Here is an 11,806-nt window from a genome sequence, read left to right as displayed (position 1 = left end):
TAACCATAAGTTTGCGTGAGTGTTAGCAATTATAGAAGACTATATGATAGTTGAGTATGTGGACTTGCTGAAAAGCTCTATTCTTGACTCTTTCTAATGTTATGATAAATTGCAATTGTTTCAATGACTGAGATTATAGTTTGTTAGTTCCCAATGAAGTTTATGTTCCATACTTGACATTGTGAATAGATTGTTACTTGAGCATAAGAAATCATATGACAAAATCTATATATGTTGTTGTTATAAGAATGATCATGATGCCCTCATGTCCGTATTATATTTTTATCGACACCTCTATCTCTAAACATGTGGACATATTTTTCGATTTAGGCTTTCGCTTGAGGACAAGCGAGGTCTAAGCTTGGGGGGGGGGGGGTTGATACGTCCATTTTGCATCATGCTTTTATATCAATATTTATTGCATTATGGGCTATTATTACACATTATGTCACAATACTTGTGGCTATTCTCTCTTATTTTATAAGGTTTATCATGAAGAGGGAGAATGCCGACAGCTGGAATTCTCGCTGGAAAAAGAGCAAATATTGGAAATCTATTCTGCACAGCTCCAAAAATCCTGAAACTCCACGGAAGTCACTTTTGGAATTAATAAGAATTATTGAGCGAAGAAAATACCTAAGGGGGCCCACACCCTGGCCAGGAGGGTGGGGGCGCCCCTCCCCCTACTGGGTGCGCCCCCTGTCTCCTGGGCCCCCTGGTGGCCCTTCGGTGCCCATCTTCTGCTATAAGAAGGCTTTTACCCTGGAAAAAAATTAGAAGCAAGCTTACGAGACGAAACTCCACCGCCATGAGGCGGAACCTTGGCGAAACCAATCTAGGGCTCCGGTGTAGCTGTTCTGACGGGGAAACTTCCCTCTGGGAGGGGGAAATCATCACCATCGTCATCACCAAAGATCCTCTCATCGGGAGGGGGTCAATCTCCATCAACATCTTCACCAGCACCATCTCCTCTCCAAACCCTAGTTCATCTCTTGTATCCAATCTTGCATCAAAACCACAAATTGGTACCTGTGGGTTGCTAGTAGTGTTGATTACTCCTTGTAGTTGATGCTAATTGGTTTACTTGGTGGAAGATCATATGTTCGGATCCTTAATGCATATTAATACTCCTCTGATCATGAACATGAATATGCTTTGTGAGTAGTTACGTTTGTTCCTGAGGACATGGGTGAAGTCTTGCTATTAGTAGTCATGTGAATTTGGTATTCGTTCAATATTTTGATGAGATGTATGTTGGTCTCTCCTCTAGTGGTGTTATGTGAATGTCGACTACATGACACTTCACCATTATTTGGGTCTAGAGGAAGGCATTGGGAAGTAATAAGTAGATGATGGGTTGCTAGAGTAACAGAAGCTTAAACCCTGATTTATGCGTTGCTTCGTAAGGGGTTGATTTGGATCCACTAGTTTCATGCTATGGTTAGGTTTACCTTAATATTATTTTGTAGTTGCGAATGCTTGCAATAGGGTTAATCATAAGTAGGATGCTTGTCCAGGAAAGGGCAGTACCCAAGCACCGGTCCACCCACATATCAAATTATCAAAGTACCGAACGTGAATCATATGAGCGTGATGAAAACTAGCTTGACGATAATTCCCATGTGTCCTCGGGAGCGCTTTTCTCATTATAATAAATTGTCCAGGCTCGTCCTTTGCTACAAAAAGGATTGGGCCACCTTGTTGCACCTTATTTACTTTCATTGCTTGTTACTTGCTACAAATTATCTTATCACAAAACTATCCGTTACCTACAATTTCAGTGCTTGCAGAGAATACCTTACTGAAAACCGCTTGTCATTTCCTTCTGCTCCTCGTTGGGTTCGACACTCTTACTTATCGAAAGGACTACGATATACCCCCTATACTTGTGGGTCATCACACCACTGGTTCATCCAGCAGCTGCAATGCATGCACCGTGTCGTTAGACAAAGTTTTGCCAAAATCGCCTACTTCAATCATCAGGATCTGTCCTGCGCGTTTGCACTGATGCTAGCGGGAGTATTTGTCACCACAGCGGAAACAAAGGCCGTTGGCACGCCTGAATTCACGCAGTTGGTGTTCCCGAGAAAAACCGTCTCCACCCTAACGAGGAGGCGCCGCTGCTCGTGCTTGTGCGGGAACTGGTGCTGCTGGCGGCGGAGGAGGACAAGACACTGGAACAATGTGCTGGCGTGGCAGACGCTGTTTCTCCAATTCCTATTCCTAGATGCGCGCAAACACGGTTGCACGTGAGATAGTTGAGGGACTCTGCAGACGCACCCCGAGTCGTAGCTCGTCCTTGAGCCCAAGCAGAAAATGCGATATGAAGAACTGTGTGCTCAAGGTTGGGTCCATGGACAAGAGATGATACATGAGGGTCTTGATTTTTTGACGATAACACTACAAGAAATCCGTTAATACATGACGGTTCTATTCCTTCATGGATCAGTATAAATCTGTCATGCGTGCCCATTCATGACGGACTCGAAATCCGTCATGTATATCGCATCATAATTTGACAACATATCATCCTTGATGGTTCTCGACCGTCATGGATCTTCCCCAGGAATGCTTAAATGACGTGCTTGTAACGGCGTTAACATGTTTGCCAGGTCATCATTTGACATGGCAGCCCATGTAGGAATCGGCCCAATGGCCCACCGAATTCCAACTAGGTCCAAGAGTGACAGCCCATATAGCAATCAACCCAATTAAAATGTTGGCCCATTAAACTATGGTTGGTCCAAGGCCCACCAATTCACTACAAACGATACACCCGCCTCCTATCACATTTCCCTTCCCTTCGTCCATGGAAATTTTAAGCCAATATGTTCTGTCTGAAAGAAATATATGCTCATTTCATTAAATTATATAAAATGGAGTTACATAAACAAACCAGGAAGTACACCCGTACACTAGCAAAAAGATCCCTAAAAACTTAAAATTACAAACATCTCCTAGAGAGCCCTAAACTACTCTCCAGCTCCTGAAACACCAGCGGCGCTCGCCATAAGCAAACTGGGCTTAATGCCCGTGCGTGGGAGACAACATTTTCGCAACCATCTCGCCTCGAACCATCCTTCAGAACGATGAAGAGTCCATGAACGTGTGTTACCTGCGTGTCAAGAAGCCCTAAGAACGGTTAAAAAATCAGAAATGAAAAGGATGAGAAAATGAAAAGAAACAGGGGAGAGAGACCTGGTGCCCTGGTGAGATCCCGCCGGTCCGATGCGACGGAACTCGACCAGGCGCGCCATCAGTGGAGGCTGAAGTGGGACCTCCCGCACTCCATAGTCATCGCGCCCGACCCATCCAGCCTCTGCACGCCCATGAGGCCACGAGGGACCTGGTCGCTCCTTGCAACAAGATGGGCACCATCTGCAGCAACTCCGTCGGTGCCGCGTGCACTACAGGTCCGCCTTCAGGGGCGTCGCCGCCTGTGAGATGAGGCTAACATCGCGGCGGCACATGGTCGTTGCGCGATGCAGAGGGGAAGATGGTTGTGGATGAAGAGGTCGCGGCGGCTACCAACGCGGTGGTTGCGGGATGCAGAGGGGAGGCTGGCCATGGATGGCGAGGTTGCGGCGGCTGCCACCCTTTTCCTTGCTGCAGTGGAGGCGGCCATGGATGGGTAAGGTGAAGGACTGGTGGCGGTGGGTGGAGGATCTGGAAGGGGCGACCGAGATCCACTTCCTCCCGGCAGAAGAGAAGCGGGCGTCTCGTGCTGGACAGAAGAAAACACAAGCAAGAGGGGAGGTTTCCTTGCTGTTGGATCCCAGGGAAATAGTTGGTTTGGATCTGCGATCCGTGGGATGCTTAGATCAACCAATCACAGCGCAGCTTTGCCCTCACGCTGGATCGCACTTCGGCTGGAAACTCTAGTGGGCCTCTGTTGATAGTGAGGCCGGCCATGAATTCAATTTTTTTCAATTATTCAAATAACCAAATAAGGCATCCTTTTAGAGTAGCTTTGAAAACCTCAAAAAAAAAGAGTAACTTCGAAAAAGAATTATCATATACTCACTCCCTCCCGTAATATAAGAGCATTTTTTTACACTAATGTAGTGTCAAAAACGCTCTTATATTACGGGGCGAAGGGAGTATATCACACAATTTTAATGTATGATTCTACATGAAGTTGTTTTGTGGGATATTCCATAAAATGAATTTCCGCGTGTCAACGAAATTAATTCCAGTTCGACCTACATATATATCAAGTAAGGTCGAAAACATTGCAGGTCGTTTCCTTTAGAAAAGATATATTCTTAGTGGTGTATCTTTGAGTGCAGAAAAAGTTTCATTGTCAAACGAGGTACCAACTAGAACTTTGCCAACTGATGAAGCAGCGGTAGATTCGCCTCCAAACCTCACCTGTTATCTCTTGGAACCTAAATTCTTTTCCGGAGATGATCCAAATGGTAAGCAGCTAGTTTGGGACACGTGAAGTCGAGGGCCCGAGTCTGGGTGGTAGCCTTTTTATTAGTTCAGCATGAGTCGGACCACAACATTTAACTAAGACAACCAAACAAAGTGTTTTGTGTATTTGAAAAAAGCATTCAAAATGATTCTTGAAAAATCGCTTGTATTAAAAAATTGTGGATGTATTTTTGAAAAACAATCATGCTTTGAAATAATTCACAATGTGTATTTTAAAAAAGTTCAACAAGCATTTAGAAAATGTTCAGATATTTTTAATAAATTTCTAAAATCTATTATAATTAAAAAACGCATGCTGTCATTGCTTTTAGTAATTGTATATTTTTCAAGAATACAATGAATATACACAATAATTGTGGGTGCTTGTGGTCACGAGTGAAGGTACGTACTTTAAAAAATCACATAAGTTTTTTAAACAATTTTGTTTACCTCTTCAAGTTAACTATATAATGAAATGTAATAAAGATTCAAATACACAATAATTGTGTATTGGTAATTATTTTGGACTTTTCTTACATTTATTTTCAATGGGGAAAGCCAAAAGGAAAAGTAAAAACGAATTTGAAAACTAAATATATGAAAACCAGTAGTTGGTCATATAATTGGGCAAAAAATATAACCATTTTATAAAAATACGTTGAACATGTTGTCATTTTTTAATAGTTTGTAGTTTAGAAATACAATCATGATACACAATAATTGTGTGTGCTTGTAGTATGGAATGAATATATATGATTGATGTTACATTTCCTTTTTTTAAATCCACACATATTTAAAAAAATCATGTTTACCTCTTCATGCTAAAATATAATGAGATTGAATAAAATTTAAAATACACAACAATTTTATTTGTTAAAAAGTAAATGTAAAAATAAACATAAACCAGATAAAATAAAATAAAAAACCAAGTAGAATATGCATTAAGAAAACCCTTAGAATATATAATATGTATAAAAAAATGTAACGTGCAGTACTAGGCCAGCCCACGTGCTTGTGAAAGCGAGCGATATCTTTACCTAATAATAAAAGGGTGATCGCTTCTTCCTCCTAAATTTTCGTCCGTTTCGTACGTCAAGAAAATTTCGTCCGTCGTATGTGAGACTCTATCGATAGCTGAGCTATTGGGCCTTGGCCCGGCAGCCACGTCCTGGTTTTCCAAAAAAAAATAGTCAGCTTAAAAATAAAATGCCAATAGAACCCGGACTCGAATCCTGCTGGCTCAACCGTAGCTTCGAACCACCAACCATCTCATCCATCCAATAAGAATTGTTTTTATTATTGACTACCGATAGAGCAATGATTCCTCACGTTATTAGTCCCACATCGCTCCTTCAGAGCAATTTTCATCAATTTATATACAATAGAGAGTTGCCCAGAATATGAGCAAGACACCTAAAAAGGACCAGAAATTAAAGGAAAGAAAGATGGATCAGATGGATTTGGAATAAAAGGAATTGAGCCCGTCTTGGCTATCCTTTTAATTAAAGGATGAAGTTCAGAAGGGATATGTGAAGGTTGCATATTAAAGGAAAGATAGGATGGAGTTCAGAAGGGATGTGCACGCTATACATTTAAAGGAAAGATGGATTTACGAGTGTGCTGCAAATGAAAGGATCAATTTGCCGTATTCGTGTGCGTGCGTGGTTGTGCGTTCCAATCGGCTGCAAAGATCAATCAGCCTGTGTATGTGCAAAACAGAATTGTTCTTTTGAGGTCAGATTTCTCCTCTGCAGAAAGTAACCACAAATTTCTCCTTCTCTGCAGGAAGTAATCTCATATTTCTCTTTCTTTGCAGAAAGTAACCTTCCCGTGGTAAGATTTTGTTTGCTTTTCCTTAACGAAAAAAATACGACTATTTGATAATATCAATTTCTTAGTTAACAAAAGTAAAACATCCGCAACATGCCAAATATGTGGATTTAATTCATGTGAGCCGAACTACTGGATGATTTTATTCACTTTTTGCCAACTTGACATAGGGCATTGCGCAAATCATTTCTGGTAGCTTCAATCGAATAGTTCTCCTAGATTTTACAGCAATTCATCTCATCCAATAGTTTGATGGGGTTTTTTTAGCCTTGAATTTTTTTTTATCTTATGACATTTATTTCTATTCCAAAAATGTTAATTTGTGTAGCAGACTGAAAACAATTGGATGTTGATGTAATTGTGATCTGAGATTATTAAGTGTGAGCACATGCGCATGCGTATAGGTGCTTTCGACTGGTGCTAACTCTGTAATTAAAACAAGATCTCATCTTCATGAAACTAGCAAAGGGGTAGACGTTAGAAAGAAGAGATGACAGTGACTTTTTTGAAGTTCACTATCCAATCCAAGCATCATAAAAAATAAGCCTTACTATTCAAAAGGATGAAAAAACTATTAATAGAGGTATTAAATTGTTTATCACACATAAAACTAATTGACCAGTTAGAATCTGACCTAATAAAATTGAGCTAGATATTATTTTCAAAATGGCGTGGTGCTGAAATAGAGAGGTGCACATTCGTGAGGTCTTAAGAATGCTTGTCAGGGATGTGTGATATTGTTTTTCTCCCGTTGCAATGCACGGGCATGTTTTGCTAGTGTAGTCTTAAAAAAAGGTACGTGCATTACCGCTAGTTGGTTTGTTAGCTTGCACGGCTCTAACATAACAGGTACTTCCTCTGTCCATACGGAGGTAGTACATCTTAGACTCGAATCTCCTCCTGCACCGAAATTTTTGAAATTATTTTCTCTCTGTCATATATTGACATGTGAGACCTACACTTATACTGTGCACCGACATGCCAACAGGCTGGGTTATAGGGAGTTGTGTTAATATGCGTGATTATCTGTAAATAACTCCCGTATGAGTCACTGTGCCAGTCCAGTCATAAGCAGGCAGTTATGTGATTTTTTTAGGCAAAATTATGTGTATATACTTAAAGTAAAATGGCTAGATTCTGGAGGTTCTTTTTTCCTTTTAAAAATTATTTTTAAAATTCTTGTGATGTTTCTTGTGTTCCCTTGTATGGCCCATATGTCACTCCCAATCATACCATTTTACCGTAAGTATATACACATAACTTGTGGTCGAGATTAAGGCTCTTTTTTTCTTTTTAAAATTATTTTTTATTATTGCATCCGTTTTAAATTTTTTTATTACTGCATCATACTGACATATGGGCCATACAAGGGGAATACAAGACACGTCAACAAAAGTTGATGGGCCATGATGGTTCGGACATTGTGTATATAAAGAGAAAGGAACACACCTCCCCAATTCATGACGGTTTCCGTGACAGTCCCTTCGGGCTTGTCATAAGTGGGCTACCGTTTTGGGGCCTAATCTCGCCTTGCTCATCCATGACGATTTCTGTGACGGTCCACGAGGACGTCATGACAAATCCGTCACAGATTAACAGGTTTCTTGTAGTGTAATCTTGCACACTCCCTGTCTGTCGTAGCTGAACCAGTTTGTGCATTTGTGTCTCAAATTCTTCTAGCCCAAATTCCTCCTCTATTGCTGCTCTGAGAGTCACCCAACTGACCCCGAGATGCTTCTGCCGGTATGCCTGCAACCACATCGCCGCCAGGCCTTCCATGTACTGCGTGGTGGTGGTAACCCAATTGTGCGCGGCGGTACATGGTATAGCTCAAAGTAGGACACACATCGCTCAAGCCAGATGCGCGGTGTGGTGCCATCGAACCGAGGGAAATCATGCTTCGGCAGCTTCGTGTAGTAGTCGCCCTGACGCTCGCGCTCGCTGGGCGACGGGGCCCCGGCGACCAGCAGCGGGGGGCCGTGGTTGACGACTCGTGCGAACGGAAGCTGCGACGTGCCGTCCGTGTAGAGAGGGGTCGGTGGGGGACGGGTCGGCGGTGGAGGTGGTGGTGGGGCGCACGCGTAGGAGTCCGCGGTCGCTGAAGGAGACGAGGCGCCCGCGCTAGTCGATGCGGCCGGATCGGTCGTCGGCGGGGTCTTACGGGCCTCATCCATGCCGGCCTGGGGTGAGGTCGATCTGCTTGGCGAGGTGCTTGAGTTCGTCAGAGACTTGGTTGTTGTAGGAGAGTTGTGTTTGGTGGCGCTCGTCGGCAGTTTTCTTGTTCGCGTCGAGACGGCGGATGACCGACTCGAGCAGGTTCTGCAGCTTGTCGGTAGTTTCCGGCATGGCGTCGAGCACACGACGAGTCTAGGCCGAGGGTTTGGAGGGCGGCGCCGTGGTCTCACTCCAAATCAACTGACCCCTGAGTAGGATTTTGGGCGAACTCGCCGGAGCGACTCGCACCTAACCCGGTGGATGTTACCGGCGATCGAGAGGATGTGAGATCAGCGGCAACGGCGTGGTAGTGGGGAAATTTTTAACTCTGAATACCAGATTGTCACGATCCAGAGAGGAGGGAAGATCGAGATGGGGAAATGGATCGAGAAGCAGAGTAGGTGAGGAGAGCTCGGAGGGGAAAGGAGAATCGAGATCTTTTCCATTCATGCTCAACGGCGTGACAGTGTCCACGGTACAATAGGTAGTTGGCCGCTTGGGCTCTCTCACACGCACATATGGCCTGTGGCCCAACCCGCAACGGCTTACATGGTCTCTGCCCAACACATGACTAGCTAGCTCTGTTGCAGTTCAGTTAACTGAACTGCACTTTCAGTCCGCTACGAATGACTCATTTGCAGGCGTGACAATGGGTGGCTCTGGGGATGCGAGCTAGGTGCCCTTAATCCCCATAACATAATCTTCTCTAATCAACACAATGATGCTTCGGTTCAAAATAAGCTTTACATGGAAAAGGTGCACATTGACATTGTGGTTCCGTTCCAACGATCAGTTCCTAATTTTGTCGACTGTAAATTTTCAATTTTGTGTTCATGTTTGGTGCTTTTTTAGATGAATTTTGGTAAATTCTTTGCGCATGGCCGACCATTTGAAATGTCCTTTCACCACTAGCCTCATCTTGTTGTTTCACACGACTTCACTGTTGTACGTTTTTCTGTTTCGATGGTAGTAGACGAGTAGATTTACATCTTCCACTGGATTGCACTAACGTGCTCATGTGTGCATGTTATGAACCGATGAATTTTAGCAAAGTCACACACGTTCAGCCATTTGAAGTTTTATTTCACCACTAACTTCATCTTATTGTTTCACAGCTTACGTGTTGTAAAATTTTCTATTTTTAGCGGTCATAGACGAGTAGAACTACTATACTTCAGTAATACGTTCAAGTTTGCATGCTATGAACCGATGAATTTGGAAAAAAAATATCTTTGCACACAGTAGATTGTTTGAAAAAAATATTTCACCATTAGTTTCATCTCACTGTTTCACACGGCTTCCGTGTTGCACATTTTGGACGATTGTAAACGAGTAGAACTACATCTCCCTCTAGAGTGCACTTATGTGTTCATAGGTGCATGTTTTGAACGGATGAATTTGATGAATTTTTGGTAAAATCTTCGTATACTCGACTGTTTGAAGTTTTCTTTCACCACTAGTTTCATCTCGGTTTTTCACACGATTTTCTTGTTGTACATTTTCTGTTTCAACAGTCGTAACTAGTAGAACAACGTCTCTCTATTCACTATACAAACGTGTCACACATGGGCTTTAGTCGCGCCCAGTTGATTTCATGGCCGTTGGATGAGCATCTGAGGGCTGTCACACCTTCTTCTACCTCGAGCCGGCCTTTCTATTTTTCCTTTAGCACCTATTTTCACGTGGGTGAGAGTTGAGATTAATCATCCGTGCGTATGTAATCAAACATCGACAAGTTGCATCCGAGGAGAAAAAACCTTGTTACCAAACAACCATGTGTGCGTTTCTTCTCAGCCAACCTGGGGAAACTGCAGGCAAGCAAACTATGTGTAAAACATGGTTTTTAGTCTGCATTCACTCAGCTCGGCCCAACTAAATTGCAGATGCAAATATATCAAAAATGATGCAGACTACCAAACGCTCCCTCAAGACCTCAAAAAAGTGTGTGACGTCAGTACTGTATACGGATCTTAGGATGGCATTATACCCATTGCCCTCCTATTCAAGCACGGGCCAGATCGGGGTATTTTGGTAGGTCGTTGCTGAATCCACCCGTTCATTCATTCCAAGCGTGCCCTCCAGCAAGCAAACCGATGGATGGTCACGTGGTTAGGTCACGTGGTTGTTAGGTGCGACCCTCCTCGCAGCAAAAACAGCCAAGAGGTCTTAAACGCGGCAAATCCCTCGTAACGAAGCAAACCACACGCGAGGAGGCCCGAAATGGAATCAAGCCTCCTTCCCCCTGGCTTGACATGCACGCAACTCGGACGGCCGGGGCTCGCAGAAAGGAACGTCGGTTCGTGCAAAAAGGGCCCAGCCAAACGTGCGGCGAGTCGTGCAACGACTCCTCCAAGCAAGCGAGCGCGTGCCGTTGCTTCCATGCTAAGTTTATTTTTTGTGCGCTAAGCTTCAATCACCATGGTACAGTAACCAGTTTCTTAAGGTTTGTTTGATCTTGCAATACTAAAATAAATTCCGGGGCTCTATTATAACCAGTTGCTCGACTTCGATGTTATCATCAAATATAGTAATCCCCGCAGAAAAAAAATTCAAATATAGTAGTACTAAGTACAGTGCTGGCTTAGCTGTGTATTATACCTACGGCACGGAGACAAATGGACACAGGAGTCGTTGGTTTGTTAGTTACAACTTGCAAACGTCTTTAGAGAAAAATCCAATGCTCCCAATGATACTTTACTACTCCCTCACGATTTTACTCCCTCCGTCCCATAATTACAAAAATGGCACGAGGATCGAGTCAGAAGATACCAGAACAGCACCGAAGAGGACAAGGATCCTATTACGGCAAAACGCGGGGACCAGATCGAGTAAACTGCCACCACTAGATTAGACGATAATGATCCCCCATAGAGATTCCCCTAGTTTGGGAAACTTTACTAATACCCCCCTGGATCCTCCCTCGGCTCGCCCGCTCTTCCCACCTCACCGGCCATCGCCCAACCCAGCCAGACCCAGGCGGGCGCCCCACTGTCTCTCCTCCTCGGTATTCTATTCCTCTCCCGATTTCGCCTCGCCATTCCTCCCCTCCAATCCGCCCGGCGACGCCGCGCGCGGGGTCCTCCGCCTCCTGCGGCGCCGGCGACAACCCGCCCGGTGCTAGGGCTCCGGTGACCTAGCCCCCCTGCCCCGGGCGATCGCGGGGGAGATCCATGTCCGCGGACACGCCCCCGCTCCCGCCGCCCGCGCCGCCGCTCGGCGCGCTGGATCCCGAGGCGGAGCCCGCGCAGCCGCTCGAGCCGCCCGAGGTGATGCACAAGACGAGGGCCGTTGACTTCCTCGGCCGCCGCACCCCCATCGTCTACCAGAACGACAACGGGCCCTGCCC

The 11,806-nt window shown here is 44.4% G+C and overlaps 1 protein-coding gene across 1 annotated transcript in view; it reads left to right on the top strand.

Moving 5' to 3' along the window:
* Positions 1–11,417: 11,417 nt before the first annotated feature.
* LOC119336799 (ubiquitin carboxyl-terminal hydrolase MINDY-2-like) overlaps positions 11,418–11,806 on the top strand; it is a 6,596-nt gene continuing 6,207 nt past the window's right edge. Inside the window, exon 1 of the mRNA XM_037608874.1 lies at positions 11,418–11,803. Within this exon, the coding sequence (XP_037464771.1) occupies positions 11,631–11,803 (173 nt within the window). The 5' untranslated portion in view covers positions 11,418–11,630. The remainder of the gene's footprint in view (positions 11,804–11,806) is intronic.

The sequence above is a fragment of the Triticum dicoccoides genome, chromosome 7B (assembly GCF_002162155.2).
Source record: "Triticum dicoccoides isolate Atlit2015 ecotype Zavitan chromosome 7B, WEW_v2.0, whole genome shotgun sequence".
NCBI classification, from domain to species: Eukaryota; Viridiplantae; Streptophyta; class Magnoliopsida; order Poales; family Poaceae; genus Triticum; species Triticum dicoccoides.
The sequence above is the reverse complement of the archived record's forward strand: the minus strand, read 5'-3'. Positions and strand labels throughout refer to the sequence as shown.